The 18,360-nt window shown below is 44.2% G+C and overlaps 1 protein-coding gene across 1 annotated transcript; it reads left to right on the top strand.

Annotated features, from left to right (window-relative positions):
* Positions 1-447: 447 nt before the first annotated feature.
* LOC149359100 (gastric triacylglycerol lipase-like) lies at positions 448-17,317 on the top strand. Its single transcript, XM_089567611.1, has 9 exons — positions 448-552; positions 2,116-2,323; positions 5,724-5,835; positions 7,950-8,100; positions 10,506-10,598; positions 11,571-11,729; positions 13,955-14,026; positions 14,187-14,255; positions 17,060-17,317. Exons 1-9 carry the CDS (start codon positions 448-450, stop codon positions 17,315-17,317), a joined length of 1,227 nt encoding a protein of 408 aa, XP_089423737.1.
* The last annotated feature ends 1,043 nt before the right edge of the window (positions 17,318-18,360 follow it).

The raw sequence follows: 18,360 nt of genomic DNA on the forward strand, positions 1-18,360 counted from the left end.
ACTAGCTGAGAGCTAACGAAAAACACACTGTCAGCCAAAATACGTGGCATGAAGGCAAGCACCTGCTCCAAGCCATGCCGCCGTGCGCATGGCGATTGTTTCAGGTCTGCGCTATTATAATAACATACAATGCAGCGGAATGTCCTTCTTTGTTGGACCAACGCTGCAACGCGAGGTACATTGTCAAGATCGGATATACAGCCCACACTCGACAGTTCTCTAGAATAGCTCACCTTCACAAGGCATGGAGCAATATTGGAAAGATAAAGGAACATGCATAACGTATTGGAGCCCACTTTATTCAAGAAAGAAAACACGTTCGTTTGCCTCATGTAACTGTGTCTAGACAAAGGTAGCTGCTTAGAAATTTTGGCTGCAGCTCGCAAATCTAAAGTGTCGGTATTACATAAAAGGCTCTTCCCTGCGGATATTTTTAATGCCTTAAACATGCAAAACAGAGAGTTTAGTTACCTACTCTGTTTGTGTTCAGCCTTTTTGGCACTGACGCAATGCTCCTTACTAAGACGCGACCAAGACGCCGGCAAAACGACGGTGAGTGCGATATCTGAAGCTGAGACATATGTTCCCTGTGAGAAATACTTTATTGCGTATTTATATTATTGGTATAGTACTATCTTAGCACATTTTCATGGAAGGAAATATTGAGCACTGCATTTTGTTTTATGGACTCACTTATTCCAGAGCCCCACAAGCCTATCGTTTGTTGTAAAAAACGTTGCCATGATGTTATGCTCATTCATAGTTCAGACCCCAAGAAGTCTGTCTTCCAGTCGTCTGATCCACTAGGGTCTCACGGCCTCTTACATTTCTTGTACATCTCCCATGACCTCATTGTAATAATCTACCATAGCGCCAGCTTAAGTAATGTGTGTATTTTCACTGTAACCTCGAATAACGTACTTCACGATGTAAGATCGACAGCCCTTCAACGACGCACCGTGAGGTGAGGAGCCCTACTGCCCTAAACGCATGCATATTGTGCTTTCATAATAGTTAATATTTTCTGTTTTGTTCCGTTCGTATAATGTGAAGTGACTACCAGTGCTCTCAGGACAGCAGAATTTACCATTCTTGTTGCTGTTAAGACGCATGGAATGCGCTCATATGGAGGACCACTGGTAATATTTAAGAACCACCACTTGCCGTCTTGTTAGCGCTAGGCCGGTCTGTCGACTCATTGTACACACAAAACTTTTCGCGTTTGCTTGGGGCATCCGTTTTTGAGCGCTACTTGTTTCCTCCTCGATATTCAGCAGGGTGTATACAGGCTACTCTATCTTGGGCTGGAAATGGTGTACAAATCAACACTTTCTAGACGCCGTATTGAAATTCGGGTATTGATTTTGTATCTTTTTTCCTGTGAGCTATTTTTCACTGATCAAAAGAAATATCCATCTAGCTTCATTTGTTCCCAAACATGAGATATCTAATTCTTTGAAAGTTTTTTTCACCGACAAGTAATAAATAGCAGTTTAGATGAAGCAACCATTTATCGTACAATTATTCCTGTTTGCATTTATCGCAGCCAATTCGGGGCGTGGACTACCATGCGCATTCACAACTTTCTAGTCCTCATGTTAGACCTTCCCACCTCTACTAGTACGCGTTGAAGTACTGATTTAACTTCGAAACTGCCATTTGCAATGAAAAATAGCGTCAAAGCAGGATTCGCAGTTTGGGGCCGAGCTTTGTACAATAATAATAACAAGTCAGGTGAATGCCTGTGGTTTCGGAGCAGCCTACTACCAGGTACTACGTTTCGAATTCGTCCTCAGGAGAAGTGACATATAGCTTGAAGAGTAATAAAAGATTCACAGTCTTCAACATGCATCTAAATAAATAATAAATATTTCTCATGCAGTACCTTCATTTCTTTGTTTTGCGGCAAAGCGACATTTTCTCTGAAAGTGTTTAGAGCAGAATTCGGGTGTAAGCCGGGATCTCCTTTACAAATGTCTTGACTATATATCACCTATTTCCTCATAAAACACAAAATAAAAGGCATTTGATGCACCAAGATATATCAAGGAGCATACGGAGAATACTGCCATTGCAAAATCAAGCAGAATGAGATATTGAGACGTCTCATTTCAGGAGCAATTAATAGCATCCAAGGGCTATCCTGTGGAAACCCACTTCGTCAAAACAAATGACTCGTACGTCATCATAATGCAAAGAATACCAGCCGGACGGGAGGAGAAACCAGGAGATCGAAAAATGCGAAAACCGGTAGTACTTTTGGTTAGTGGACTGGAAGGAAGCAGCGCAGACTACGTGGTGAACTTGCCGCATCAGAGCCTCGGTAAGCTTACTAGAAGCTTGGAACTACTTTATCCTCCTAGTTTGCACGCCATTTTCTGCGTTGCAGTAAGGGTTTCAAATCACCATCTATTGTTTTCTTTCGTTATTTGTATACCTTGTCTGAGCCTAATGTGTATGGGCGTGAAATGGTCTACATCATGTGCGCTATCTTCGTTTGAAAGAGCAGGTTTGTGGCCTACTTTCGCCGCGCTTTCAGTTCCGCCTGCAGTCAGAATAATCATCTAACATCTAAACTTCGTAAAGAAAGCATAGTCAGAATTTCTATGTGTTAACTGTTCTTACGCCCCACCATTCTTGAAATCTAAGAAGCATTTTTCCTTGTTCACACAACTATGCATGCTAATGGCGCCGCAGCTTTCTTAACGCCAGCCATAATGAATATCTACTGTGCTCAGTTCGGGATTCATCTCATTTCTGTCATCCTCGAACAAAAAACTCCAGGCAGATAAAAGAATGATGTTTTCCCCGTTTTGATCATCCTTGGTCGATTCCTTCAGTCTGTGAGGGCCACTGTTTTCTTTTCTTTTTCCGATTCCTTATTTCCTGTATCTAGTACTTGCGCCTAAATGTTCCTGTGAATTTGTCCTAAAAGGTGTCGTCTGCTTTCCAACAAGGGCATCGCGTTTATTTCACGAAAGCTAAGTTTTTCGAACAGACGCTGCTTTTATTATTTTTATGTATTGACCAGATACAGCCACTGTATTCCTACAATGTAAATGAATACACAACATGACTCTCACTGACCACAACTCTTTGGTGCAGCAGAAAGCTAGCGTCCGAAATGCCCGTTTCATTGATGGGTGAAGCATAAATTCCACTAAAAGACTTTGAGGAAATTGCTTTCGTTCCGTGAAAACCCTCGTCTGCGCGTATCCCAAGTCGGAAACTGTAATATGCGAAAGAGAAAACGTTGAGACACCACTATCAAATTTGAGGCACAGAAACCGAATGTGGAACCAGCAACGAACTGCTTAGCTTTCAGTAATCCTATTATAGTTCTGATACAAGTTTTACGCCACGTTGACGCGTGTGCAAGCTGTGCGTTTCTTCCTGTATGCGTCCCCTGCACATGTCATACATGCTTACACATTTAAACAGTGCCATGCCGTCATAATGCTATCACAGGGCTAACACATGCCACACAGGCCTACACAATTCATGAGGTGCAGTGTCTTCCTATCCCAATGGCATCACAGTGAGCTATTCCGCCACTACGTGTACAGAGGGGATGACAGCGCCATTCTTAAGTAAGCACAACATTTTTTAGAGCGCAGCTCTTTGGCGTCCGTTCCTGGGTTTCGCGTCGTCGTCGGCGTCGGCGTCGGCCTCGTAACCAGCTCCGCCCCCAATGTCACGCTTTTCAATTGGTCAAAATGCTCGTGACGTCACAGTGCGCGAATTTCAAATGGGGCCAATTGTACTTTGGCTAGTAACCATGCAACCAATCAAAGGGATCGTATAGTGATGCTGCAACTAAGTTGGACTGAGTTTAGTTAATTGCTTAATTAATCAATTAGCCTAATTAATATAGAGGAGAATGAAGAGGTCAGAAGAAAAGAAAAGAAAGACGCGCGCCGCAGCGACAACAGCGCCCGCGGAAGGAGACGCTGCTGAAAAAAACCAGATAAGTACGAAGCCGCGTTCCCTCCACCACCACGCACTTCCCCACTCAGTAAGACGTTGCTCGTTTCATATACGTTGTGTCGAACATCCTAGACAGTTCCAACAATTGACAGGTTAATGACAGAACACGACGGACAGAAATAAAAGAATATAAATATGAAATAGCCTAATTAACCTTTCTAGTTAGACCGCATAAATCAATAAAACCGAGAACGAAATTGGTCGAGTTGGGGAATCGAACCAGGGTCTCCGGAGTGCGATACGAGCACGCTAGCCACTCCGTAATGCCAGCTGAATGGTTTGGAATGAACAAAGGCGCGTCTAGCTAATACGGCGTCTTCGTTCACTCCCATCTTCCCCCTTTCCCTTATGGCGAGGTGCAGGTGTCCACCCAGATATGCGAGAGAGATACATTTCCTTTCCTCAAAAAATAAATTTACCGTCCAGCAAGGCGTACAGCCGAATTGGCGATGGCGTTCTGTGGACTCCCTGGCAGCGTTGCAAGACGCTGTCGCGTTCCACTCTTACAGGCGAAGCTTAACATGTTAACCACACATCAGTAACACACGCAGACAGCCAATGGACGCGTCATTCACTGGCAGCACTTGATTCATCATTCACAACCACATTCTTAACGTACGCTCCCTTGCCGCACATGCCAAGGACGTACACCACGATCACATTCTGCGCCATTCCTTTGTACTTTGCTTTGCTGAAACCTGGATGGATCCCGAAGAGCCTCTCGAAATCATAGATTTCCTATACTGCTGTGGTGCTCGCAGAGACCACAACAGAGCGGCGGGAGTCGCTATATACTTGCGCACAGGTCTCTCTGCAATACCAGTCGAAATGTTTGGCACGTCACATGAAGTTGGCGAACTGTGCGCCGCAAAGTTGCCCAACGGCTTGCTGGTAGTAGCTGCCTACTTCGCCCCTACCGCACTCACGAAAGACGTCGTGCACTTCCTGAAACTCGCATTAACCATCCATCGATCCACACCGATGTTAGTAGTGGGGGACTTTAATGTTGACATAAAGACAAACAGCAATTTCCTAACACTTATGCGGGAGAACATCCCGTTCCTCTCGCTCGTAACGCGTCCCACGGCTGTGACAACCTCGCGAGGCACTTGTATAGATCTCGTCTTTGAGAATCAAGCATTGGTGTACCAAGTCGAACATATATCAGTCTATTTCTGCGACCACAAAGCTTCCTTCATGACTGTCAAGAACTGTTAGTGGAGTCTTTGTTAAAGGAATACGTGTGAAAAATAAAAAAAAAATTCTGTGATAGCGCATACATGTGTTGCTCGATTTCGTTGCCTCAATCTATCAAAAAGGTGAAACAGCTTATTTGCTGCGCTCAAATTTCGCATTAGGAAGTAACGTAATCGTCGGTAATTTTTTTTACCCTCGAAGGCTCTCCATAGAAAGTATGCATCGGTAACATGCGTCGCTTCTAAAAGTGAAGACCACGAAGGCCAAGCTACGTATAGCGATAGATCATCACGCTGTGGAACACAGAGATAGCAGCAGTGTTTTACGGCAGCGTGTTGTTTCACCTTGCTTTTCTGGATTTTCACTATCGAAGGAAAATTATAATTTCTTTTAAGGCTAACGCAACACCTCATTGTATCATTAAAAGGAAAGACTACTTGATTTGCGCCATAATATCGTAATATATTTTCGTAACTTGTTGGTAGCCTCCGACACTTGTGTGTTGCTTATGTTTTTCTAATGCTTTTTCTTATCCTTAGGTTTCATACTAGCCGATCACGGTTTCGACGTATGGTTAGGCAACGTGAGGGGTACCCAGTATTCGGAGCATCTCTATCTAAAGAGAAGGAACAAAAAGTTTTGGAATTTCAGGCAAGTGCATAGCAAGATCATACGAATTTTCTTGTTTTCAAGAAAACCGAAGACGGTGCGGGAGAGAACAATGAGAAAGAAGGCTCTTAAAATCTAGGCGTCCGGCGCCACTTACAAATGAGCTTTATTCCCACATGCCTGGCCATTTGTAATACAACCTAGCCATAACGTAGATGCCCTTCAAAAAAAAAAAAAAAAACGTCAAAGAACAATCAGAATACAAAATCTTATAGTGATTGCTGACGGGATACAAGTAAACAAAAGAAAGCATCGCAACTGAGACATCCAGAGCAAATTAGTGGAATAAGTCTCGTGGTCATCCAAGTGCCACAGTTCAAAAAACAGCAACACTGGGAACGGGAATTAAAGTCAACACAACCCCCCAAAAAATTAAAAACCAGTGAATGAATGGTGACCAACAAAAACGTGGTAATCAGGAAGCGGATGTGCAATTTAAAATCTAAAGAAACCTTAAGAGAAAATCATCTATGTGTGAATGAGACTGAAAGAAGTACTAGCATTTAAAACAGTTAAAGAGCCGTAAATCGCCAACAGGAACACAGCACAAGCGAGCATGAACTTTAAAAAAAAAAACTTAGAGGAGCCTTTAGAGAAAAACGGCCTCCACATCATTGAGCATTATGGACTGCCAGCTTACACATTTCTTCCGGATTTCTTGATAAAATAAGAGCCAACTGTCTCTCCCTGATTTCTGTTTCCCTCTCTTTAGAAAATGTTTTTTTTTTTTTCCGATTCCAGCTTGCATTTCTTGCGCTGGAATATAAAGAAATCTTCTTGATTGTTGAGAACATTCCGCCGGCGTTCAGTGGTTCGTGCAGTGAAAGAGTAACTGGTTTGCTTTATATAAATGAGACCGCAACCTATTTTGATCTGATACCCAATCCGTGACTTACTGAACTTGTTCTGATGTTTGATTGTGCCGACCGGTGGCTTTTCTGAAATGCAAGGAATCCCGAACAGAATCTCAAAAAACTAAAAAAAAAAGTTTTAAAGAGCGGAAAAGACAGAATTAAGTGAAGGATAGATGAAACTTATTTCGTCAAACAAGCTGGCGGTTAATGTGTAACCAGACCCTCAGCAAAGCGTCCATGTAAAGTCCCTTTAATTTCATGCTCGCTTTTTTTTTATATCCATGTTGGTCATTCGGTGCTCTTAAAATGTTTTAAATGCTCTCACTTCTCTCAATTTTACAGAAGCACAGACATCTCGGTACCTGCATGAGGTATTAAATCCAGCTCAACAAAGTGTACGGTCAAACTGATTTTTTCCTCCTCAGCAGCATCGCTCGCAGAGTGAGAAGTAATGTGAAACTATCATCTTAGCAAAACATGTAGCCATTAATTACTAACCGTCTGGCTGCGGACAATTTTTGCAAACCCATGAAATCTCAACAAGAGATTTTAGCTCGCAACGCAGCCACCCCATGTCATGTGGCGCAGAACATACTAAATCATAGCTGGAATAACGAATATTGGGTAAATCACATTGATCTTCTAAGACCGCCGGAAAAAAGCGGGACTGCAGGAAGTATTTCATATATCAGATTTTGCTGCGAGGAGTGAGGTTCAGCCACGATAATTTCCACGTTCGCATATAATCTCTCGGGACTCTATAGTTTTTTTTTTTTCTAAATAACAAGTTTAAAATATCCTCATTGAGTTACACGGTGTTTGCTATTGATGGCCAACAGATGAAATTCGTCGTTAATGCCCAGAAAAGCTTCGTATGCTCCAGAATAATGCAGCTAACATTTTCAAACATCATGCAAGTATAATTCTTAAGTGCAAATGACGTGTTCTCTTTCGTATCACTCGTACTTGCTCATGTTGAGCGTGTGCACTTGACAGAGCCGAAGTATTACTTTGCGCCTAACACTTTTCTGTCACGTCTGCATTCGGTATTTATGACTTCCTGTTTATTTTAAAGACCTCTTTAGTATTCGCTATCCTGCAAAAAAAAAAAAAGGAAGGAGAAGACTGTGAAACCTTTGCCTCAAAAAATGTGCAAGTTTGCATGAGTTCATGCAGTAGGTATTGCTACTTTTTTCCAGGAGAACATAGCTTACTAACTATTATATATTAATTCGCTCACAGCCTTGACGAAATCATCAGGTACGACTTACCGGCGCAAATAGATTACATCCTGTCAAAGACGGGGCAGCGCACGTTGCAATACGTCGGCTGGTCTCAAGGAGGCGGCATTATGTTTGGATTGCTTGCTGAGAAGCCGCAGTACAATGAGAAGGTAAGAACGCATACTACTTATTGCCGCGAATGCACTGTTTCGCCGAACATATAATATTTCTTTTTAATTCTTGTCAAACACGGACTTGTCCACAAGGCCTTCACTCGGCTAGAGAAATATCGCAGTTACTCAGCTTGCATGACTTTTTCTGTAAGTCCACAGTTAAAGGTAAAGAACACTGAATTTTACGAATTTAATTTTTTTCGGCGCAACAGAAAGCTTGCTGTCTATGGTGCTTGATTCAGCAACAGTTTTGATAAAAATGCTGTAGACAATTTTTATCGGGAATTTTTCGATCAGTGCGTGTGCCTGTCTTTATGTAGGCTGATTCTGGAAACCATGATCAGTGAAAGCGATGGCGATTGCAGATTGGCAAGAATGATTGACCAAAAAATAATACAAATTTCAACCCTAGACAATAGTTAGACATTTTTAATATTAATTAGCATTCATTTCAGTTTCCGCACCCAAAGCTATTAAGGCACAGTGACATGCACCACGTCGTCGAAGGTTTTCGTAAACCATGGTTGGCGCTTCATTCAATAAATACAAAATACACTGCCACCATCTTGTTACAAAAAGCCAAAAGGACACCTTCGGAGATCCGAAGGATGCGTTGATTTTCATCCTGGGGCTGACTGGTGAGAGCGCAAACTTTAGTAAAACATGACGAACGCTATTGAAAGAATAACGAAAATACTGTGGGTGCAAAACAAATCAGGGATTTTATACCGAGATGTGGTCACGTGGTGCACTACACTAATAATGGCAGTGTTTCGCCGCAAGATGCCCTTTATGCGATTTTAAATGGCAAGTGAAAATGATAAATCCTCGTGTTTTGCCACTTTTCACTGCTCAATTCTGACGAACTGCGGAGAGACCTTTTTGTTTCCAAAGTAAACTCATGACACGTTTTGGTCAACTGTCGCACCCTCTAAGATGCTCGCTAAAGCTCCAGTATATCTGGAGCTTTAGTGTTCGGTAGCAAAAGCAAATCTGACCAGAGTTGCTTTCATACTTCAGTCTTTAAAAATAGCTGAGTTGGGTATTAAACATCGAATCGCCCGCACGTTCCTTGCGAGAAACCTTAAATAGGTAAACAAACAAAAGTTTGAAAGAAAACAAACGATATGTATTGTTTCACGGATATAAGGAGGTGCTTTCTAGCAAGTTTCAGTCGCAGGCGCTGATTGGAACATAATTGAATGTTTTTATTGTTGTCTGAAGAGCCGAATGGCCTTTCCAGGCGCATTGAGTGACGTCAAGGTGCACTTACCTCAATTACGGCGACGTCAACGAACTTAGTGGTTGTCTTGCCGGTGACGCCGACGTCGTCAGGAATGTGGTAGTCCCAGTTGTCCGCTCGACCGTGACGCACAAATGCACTTCATCGCTGGCACCGACCGAGACAGGAAGTGGCGGCACAAAATCGTCTGTAAGGTATTCGGAACCCTGCGCGGTAGCTTTTTAGCTCATTTCCGTGATCACTACGCCCATAGGTCTCTTTGAAGGCACAAAAAGGACACCCTAAAACTTTGTGTGTTTACCACTTTAGCATGCATTTGCTAATAGTCAATATTTACGTCGCTGGCGGTCATATTACCCACATCTTTAACAAAGTTGGGAGAACGAAAAGGTTAAGTCGATTTATAATGTCCAAGCATGCAGTTCTCTGAAAACAACGTTACATTTGAGCGGTAAACAAGCACCTTAAACAAGTGTGCAAAACTGCAGGGCTTTAGAAACATGACGAGTATCGCCTCCCCCCCCCCCCCCCCCAGAAAAAGAAAAGAAACCTTCTAACTTTCTGAAAATAGGAACTTAATCACCGCTACGTTTTTACGCACTACTTTCAAGATTTCTTTTCGACTTTATCGTCGAGCCCCTTGATTTACAATTCCTTAGCAAAGAACAATAACCTACTATCTTCACGTAGTAGCAGCGATCAATGTTCGCAAGCAGACGCGGACAGCATGAAAGGCATACAAGACAAGCATGCAATGAACATGTGACCTTCTGCATGATTTCCTGATGCTCTTGCCAGTTCGCCAGTCAGCTGCACATCATCCAAAGCCATGCTGCCTAGGTAGATATCGTGGAAACAAAAGCCGTCTTGCTTGCATGTCATAACAATATATGTCGGTAAATTGGCTAAAAATCAAAGCACAATGTAGTGTTCAGAACATTTTATTGCAGTTTGAACAGACATTTCAGGTTTCGGTTCTACCGCAAAGCGGCCTATCATTTCAGCATTGCTGCTTGCGGTGGTTTGTAATTGATCATAATACTCCAAACAGAGGGCACTACACAAGTGATTTCACTTTCACATTACGCAAAATGAATGAGCTCACCTCACTTGAGGCTCGCAAAAACCGAGAGAGGGACACTTTTTCTCCTTCCACCAGATTCAGCTCTTCCACGCTATGGCTCCGGCTTGTTTCTTGGGCCACATGAAGTCAGGTTTAAGGCTGCTGGTTCCGTTTTCTAAACCGCTTTTGGTAAGTCATCTATTTCATGTTTTCTATTCAGCGCCTGCTCAATGCTGGTTACATTGGAAGCATGTGCTTTCTCAATTCGAATACCTCTCCTCAGAGCCGTCCGGCATAACATGGCAGGCTCTGCATTAAAGAAAAAATATGCCGAATTTAAACTTTGGGAAGCTTGGTAAGCAAAGTTGTACCGCATGGACAGGAAATTTTGTGAGGCCGTGTTCTCAAGAGAAATAAGCCTATGTGGGAGTGAAATGGGAGTGAGCTGTCCTGTAGTGCTCTCCCTTTTAAAAGTAGGGTATGCTGCCCAAGTGCCCCGTAGAATTCAATCACTCAATAGACGGAATGCTTAAGGTATATTCCCACTACAAAAGCACAGTAACTTGATGAAGATACCAATTGGAGGAGGCTTCTAAACGTGCACCGAGAGCGTTGAGGTTGATAAGTAGAGCAGATTGAAGCCTCAGTTAAAATCTTCGAGACTGCGAGAATTTCGCATATTTAGAAGAGAGAATTTGTTTCCACTGCCAACTGTAACTGTTCCGCATTTTTAGTGAACGAAATATACCCCAGGAATTGGGTAGCAAGCCCTGCCGTAGAAGTATAGAGCACTAGAGAACATCTTACTCACTTTTTGCTCCTATAAAGGCTAATTCCTGTGTAGAGTGCTTGGTAGGTGGTAATGTTCCAGCATGAAATTTGTACAAAAACGTGGACCGGTTTTGCTCTACCCCAGAACACTGTAGTCCCCACAGGTCATGGACAACATGCGCTGTTTTAGTGTCGACTGCATTGGATGTGGCATGGGTCAGAAAGAACTGTATTATTTTTTTTTTGATTGCCCTCTTGTGGTTGTTGGTTGTTGCGGTTTTTTCCGGTGTTTTCCTCATCATCATTCTCGCCGTTGTGGCTACTGTCGCTGTGCGTGTTCTTTGCTTCGGGAATTGTGTTTTCTCCTTTTCTTTTCTTGTGCTGTTGCAGGGTCTTGCCCAATTTGTTTTCAAAGGATCGATGGTGCCAAAAGAAGACAAGCTTTTCCACAAATTTAAAAAAATGACCTGTCGAGCCAATTTTCCAGGCCTTTCCTGCACGAATTCTTTCTACTTACTCAATGGAGGATTTCCTGTGGAAATGAATATGGTAACCTGTTTATTTTGTTAACCATCGTGTAGGGAAGCGGAAGCCAAAGTGTCTCCACGAAAGTAAACATGACGGCGAAAAACATTTTCAAGTTTTTACAGAGAAATTGCAAAGAATTACAATGAAGTTCTAGAAACATGGCCGCAAAATATGAGCTTCTGCAGCCTACGTAGCTTGAAGAGCCACACAGGTTTTGGCTGCAGTGCTACATCACATAGCGTTAAATGTACATTCGGACTATGCTTTAGAAACGTTTTGACACTACGTAGAAGACCCTGGCAGTGAAAATGAAACACTTCTTGCCTTGATTTTTGGCACTTAGGTGACAGAAATAAAGTAATGTGGGGAAAGAAAATGCAGGAGGAGCTCGTTTTACGGCAAAACCGCCATTTCTCCGTCTTTTAGACGTCGGGCAAAAACAACCAGCGCAACAAGTCTTGCCTTTCTCGCTTAATGCTTCGACCCCCGTCTTCCCCTACAAAGTAACGACTATTTCCATAACGTGTCTCAAGTTTGTGCCTCTTCCAGACTAATAGCGTATTAGCAATGGTTGCTATGGTCAAGCGACGGCAATTCCAACAAATGGAATATTTGAACGGGCTATCTTGGCCCTAAGCAGCGTTACTCCGAACTTAGTGTCACGTAGCGAGTCGCATCTCATTCTTTCTTGCCTTCAATAATTAAATTATAACACACTACATATGCATTTCAATCTCGGGCGAGGAAAGGCTGTGCATTTACATTGCGGACAAATTTCATTTCAAACGTCATCAAGTGTGATTTTAAACCTTTGACATTGCAAGCTGCGAAATCAATATCGCTCCGTCGAATCTCGCACTGAAGTTTTCTACCGCTACTGCACTTTTGTGTTCGCTCTGATCTGATAGTTTCTCATATCAGTCCTTTACTTATCTATTGCTTGTATAATGTAATGCATCGTCCCACCTTACTTTTATACAGTCTTCACTTTCATACGCGATATATTCAGAACCCCTCTGTTGAATGCGGCAGTTAACGCTGGCCGCGTCCATTTTTTTAATACTTTTCATGAAAAAACCTATCGCCTCCATCACCATTACCACCGCCGCCACCACCACAATTAATACTACCCATCTAGTAGCTGCTGCAGATGCTACTACTTCTACTACTAGAATTAATTACTGTAAAGGTCTGCTGCTCTTAATGTCCCAAGAGCGGCGTACATAGCGGCGATTGGAGCTCTGAATCTTTGGCTTTGACAATCGCAATTTGTTCAACTTTAATACCACCGCCGCAAAATTTGGCAGTGCCACATGAAATCTTGCTACAACACACCAGAAAAGATGTCAGCGTAAGCACTGAAAGAAATCTTACTACCTGCGATGGAAGACCATGCAATTCTGCGTCTTTCCGCAACGGCGCACGACTAAAATTAGGCTTTCTGTCGTTACTGCGTTTTAACTTGGTCTTTTAAATGCGTAGGCTCATGAATCTAGCGTTACTGAGGCTGGTAAATAAAAATCCTCTTTAGATTACTGAAAGAGAATCCTTCCATACAAACGATGAAGGCGAAATTCTAGAGGCCCGTGTACTGTGCGATGTCAGTGCACGTTAAGGAACCCCAGGTGGTCGAAATTTCCGGAGCCCTTCACTACGGCGTCCCTCATAGCCTGAGTTGCGTTGGGACGTTAAACCCCAATAAACCAAACCAAACCGAACCAAACCTTCCATACAAACACTCCTCCTTAGCAGATTTATTTTCTCCGAACATATTCATGCAGTTAATATATTAGCCAAAAAGAATCATGTTTCCCACCGAAAAGCTTCTGAACCGCGCCGTAAGTGAAGGGAGGCAAGTGTGACTGTAAGAAGAAAGAGAGAAAGAGGTGCCGTAGTGGAGGTGTCCGGAATAATCACAACCACCTGGGGTTCATTAACGTGCACTGACATCGCACAGCACACGGGCGCCTTTTGCGTTTCGGCTCCATCCAAACGTGGCCGCCGCGGTCGGGTTCGAACCCGGTACTCCAGCTCAGTAGACGAGCGCCTTAACCACTGAGCCACCACGGCGGGTAATTGTTTCTCTTTTTTTTAGGGGGGGGGGGGGGGGCTGGAGGGAGGGAGCAGCACAGTTGATTTAGCAGCGAATAATAATGGCTCCGGACGCCCCTCTGTACGATCTTTTACTATGACTACATCGAACTTAACCTGGCATCGCATGTTTTTTTACGCCTTGCTCGCAACAGACAAGGCTACCCGTGTACCTGAGCAATGCCCCTGCCGGAACGTCAGTGCGGAACATTCATCACTTCGCGCAGGTAAGTAGCATTAATAATACGAACCTGCACGCCTTGGCTTAAACTACTTAACTGCCATAATTTGAATATTTTTACCCCTTCCGAGCGTTCTCACATTATTCAGCATTGCATTTGAGATCATTCATTATAACTTTTATTCTCGGTTTCTTATTTTTTCCAGTTGGTCAAGTCCAAGCGCTTCCAAAAATTTGACTGGGGACGCAAGAAAAACTTGCGAGTATACGGTCAGGTACGAACAATTTTATGGGATGAGCATCTATAGAAGTGCATTGCCTTCGGCACAACAGTGTTGCATCGGCGCACTGCAAGAAGCGCGACAGCCACGCTGCACGCTTACCAACGTGGGGGCTTTTAAAAAGTTGTTTTTAAGCACTGAGGCAATTAGCGCGTGGGATATCATTTCTTAGACTGTGCCACTTTCGGTCTCCTTAAACAACAACCCGACATTTAACTAATTTGACCTGTATTGCTTTATAATCAATTTACTAAGAATTTTTTGCGGGTGTCAAGGGCTCGTGCTTTAAATGAAAAATGAGCGATTAACGCATATTGATACCGGCCATAGGACCGGTATATTCTTCAAGCTGACTAGGCTTTAGACTACAGTTACCAAAGCAGACCGCTTTAATTATATAGCTTTTTTTTTTTTTGGGGGGGGGGGGGGGGGGGGGGGCTTATTGAACGAACAGCACAGAATATATGCCGGAAACTGACAACGAAAACAAAAAACAAAAACTTCTGAGCAACGCTCCAGAAAGTATTTACGCCTCTCCTATTATAGATGGAAGACATGCGCAGGAGATAGTGCGAATTTTTGCACGCACAAGCGCCGTTATTTTTAAAGGAAGTTAGGAAGGTGTAAGAAAAGAAAATTAACACAGCAAAACACTGTGCACCTGGCAGGTTTATGCGAATTGGCCGACGCCAATGGATGGAAGGGGGCCGCTTTGATCGGGAAAAGCCGCTTTGTTCTTTAGATATATCCGACTATAGTAAATGCGCGGGTACTCCCTTGTTATCCAGATGATCGGCCTGCCCATGTGCGGCGCTAGCTGGTAAAGGGAGGTTTTTTCCCATTTCACGATGTTCGGCATCCGAGTCTCTTTACGTAGCTGGGAGCCGAGATCGACTGACCACTGCACTGGTGTCCCAGTGCACCTCAGTGAACGAACGGACGGATGGTCAAAAAGCTGCGGACAAACACAGAAGTGATCGAGTTTGCTTTTTAACGTTTCTAACAAGCAGCTCAAAAACGTTTATATGATGCAGATGAAGAAAAACCAAGCGATAAAAAAAATTGGCAGTGTCTTAGCTTTGGTTAAGCCTGGATATACAAGCGAAAAGCTGCAGTTATGCTTTGTTTGACGTCATGGCTGTCGCAGTTCGCGCTCAATGCACTGGGAGCACCACGATAACGGTGTAGGCAAGCGCGTTATATAGCCCTCCTTCCGCATGCGTAGTCACTGTGGTAAACACGCGGCTGCAAGTAGCGTCATACGAGGAAGCCGAGCGCGCGTGCCGATGCACACTCGCCGGCGGAGCCGCGCTCGGTGGCGGCTCCGCCGACCATCTGCGCCTCTCCAGTGACGTCACGCGGCGAACTCGCGCATGCGCAGCTGTGCCTAAAATTGATCACGGCGCACGCCATACCCGGTGTTGACTAGCCTAGTGAAGCTTTTCGCTTCAAAATGGGGCCAAAGTGCAACGCCTTGACTTGTGAACCTGGGCACCACTGCCACAAAGACGTCGGTATTGCCAACCCATATGTCAACACACAATGTCAACTAGTACAGCATAGGGAATTAACTTGAGAGGTGGCGCTGTATAGCCAAAAGCAAACTATAACAGACAAAAAAAACGCGACACAGTTGAAGTGAATCACATGGTGCGCACGACTGACCCTGAGTTTTCCCCTCACCTCAGTGTGCAGTGGAGCTGGTAGCTGCATGGCTTTGTGTACAGAAGATACGCACTGTGGTCTCGTCTCGTCCTGCAATCATGGATTTACTGATACGCTCGGACAAAATACCAAATAGAAACAGAGCTCGCATTGTCGCTGAGATAGCTTATAGTAGTTCAGAGAGGCCGTGGAGCGCGCTCTTCCGAGCGTGCACGGGAGTAGCTTTTATTGAAATCTCACTCAGAGGCTAGTTTGTTCAGGTCTTTTGTACTTCAGTTTATCCAGAGTGGTACCGGCGGCCGCACCAAGCTCGATAATTTACGTCACTTACCGTCACTGAGGACCGGAAGGCACGGACGAGAAAAAAGCCGGTATAAAGGCTGATGATGCAAGCTCGGTTCATTTGAAATATGAAAAGCGCAGGGCCTTCGTGCGTATTCGTTACTCTTTTGTGCTGTACTGTCCGCGTTAAAATTGCGCGTTCAGCTGTGAAGGGATTGCAGACACGACGTTCCCGCAGGCATAAATCCAAATAGGCATATAAAATATGTCTACAAGAGCACGTTACCTGAAGCCCATCCGCTGCTGCCATATTTTCTTTTGTTATTTCGTGCTGTGCACTGTCCGGGATGTCTACACAAGTTCCACACCGGCAGCACGTTCCTGCTTATGGGAAGTGAACGATGAACAGGCTATCTGTGCAAGAACCGTATCACAACGACAACTGATAAGGGCGCGTTTCTCGCTTATGCAGCTTTGCCGTTGACGTCTTCGATGTAACACCTCACCGCGCTGATTGGGCAGCATTCAGTGACGTCACATATGACGTAACTTCAATGTTTATAGCATTATGCCGTGCTGCATTGGCGTAACTCTACGTCGTGCTAGCTAACGAGCATGCAATGACGTTACTTATGACGTCGCTTCAACGTTCTATAGCAACGCACCACGGTGAGTGGTTCGACCACAGTGACGTCATAAGGGACAGTGTAGAGACGCCACGCGCACTTTTCTAGAGAACAAGGCAAATAATAAAGAATAAACTGTGCGTTCACCACCGAAAAAACCTGTCGCTGATTCTCCCGTCTTTTGCGTCTCTGCGTTACAACAAGGTGTCTTTTTTTTTTATACAGCGACGGCCCCCGCTGTACGAGCTCGGAAGAGTGACCACCCCGGTGGCTATTTACTGGGCCGACGGTGACGTTCTGACCTCCCCACGTGACATTGCGAAGCTCACGAGAAGGCTGCCCAACGTGGTCCTCAAGTACAAGGTCCCTGTCTCTGGATTCACGCACTTGGACTTTGGCTGGAGCTGCAAAGCCTGGAAGCACGTCTACAAGAAAATGCTGCAGATGATGAGAGCCTACACTTCTGCAGGATACGCCACGTAAAGAGTTCAGGAAAACACGCATTGTATATAACTCACGAATCGAGACTGAGGCTTTCCTAATGTTCTCCCTGCAAAGCCGGCGTTTTGCTTCGGTCAGAGAAGTTACTCTTTTAGTGTCCAAAATTTTCTTTCAATATTGAACAGTTCCCTTATCTTTAAAGTACTCTGAATATCGGTTATATAAAGTAAATATTATGCACCGAGTCTGAGGTATATGCAGAAGCAAAGGTATGATGATGAAGCTAGTGATGACGTGCAGTGCAACCGAAAGATACTGAGAAGCGAGGTAAATGGATGGAAATAAAGAGAAAGACATGGAGGTAAACGAGAGTGTGATCTGATTTGAAGATTGCTGTACCCTTCACTAGAGTAAGCGAACGTAGGACCACAGAGAAAACAAAGTGCGGGTGGAAGGACAATATGTGTTGGATGCGCGTAATGAATACTGGTGCACCGTGGAAAACGTCCAGACAAGCCAGCTGACTTCAGCAAACATAGTAATACCACCTGAGCCTTTAGAGGTGCCTTGCGGTGTCAACCAATAAGAAATATATCACGTACCTGGCGCTGGCACAAGGGCGGGGACCCTATAACTAAAATAACTCGGTCCTTCAGAATTAGCGTGACATAAAACATAACCCTGGAGCTGAGCAATCTCAGCGTAGCAAGCGATCATAATAATATCAGGCAAAGAATGCAGCAGCGTGATACTGGTATGGCAGGAAGGGTTCAGTTTCTCAGAGCTGCGCATGGGCTTTTAAAGGCGTCGTAGTATAGGCTACGGGTTAATGTAGATCAACGCGCAGCGACACTTTGCGATTCGCCTCCACCAAAATGCAGGCCGCCTCAGCCTAAGAAGCCGAATTCCATGTCCACTACGGCGGGTGCAGCAGCGATGGGGCACAAGTTGAGCAGCCCGGTATTGGGACGTTGGCTTGTAGATGGAACAGGCCTGCTTGTTTTAGAATGCCTTTTTTTATTTCGTTGTGGAATATACCCTTGTATACGTTATCACGGAAACAAGCTCAAAGCGCGGCGGCGAGT

The sequence above is a fragment of the Amblyomma mixtum genome, chromosome 2, assembly GCF_055824585.1.
Source record: "Amblyomma mixtum isolate Tamu chromosome 2, ASM5582458v1, whole genome shotgun sequence".
Taxonomy (NCBI): Eukaryota; Metazoa; Arthropoda; class Arachnida; order Ixodida; family Ixodidae; genus Amblyomma; species Amblyomma mixtum.

Bases quoted from the DNA above. Each gene is read 5' to 3' on its own strand.
- LOC149359100 (XM_089567611.1), top strand. From the start codon at position 448: ATGCAAAACAGAGAGTTTAGTTACCTACTCTGTTTGTGTTCAGCCTTT. The intron at 11,730-13,954 runs GTAACCTGTTTA...TGCTCGCAACAG, and splicing joins TTCCTGTGGAAATGAATATG to ACAAGGCTACCCGTGTACCT. The intron at 14,027-14,186 runs GTAAGTAGCATT...TATTTTTTCCAG, and splicing joins ACATTCATCACTTCGCGCAG to TTGGTCAAGTCCAAGCGCTT.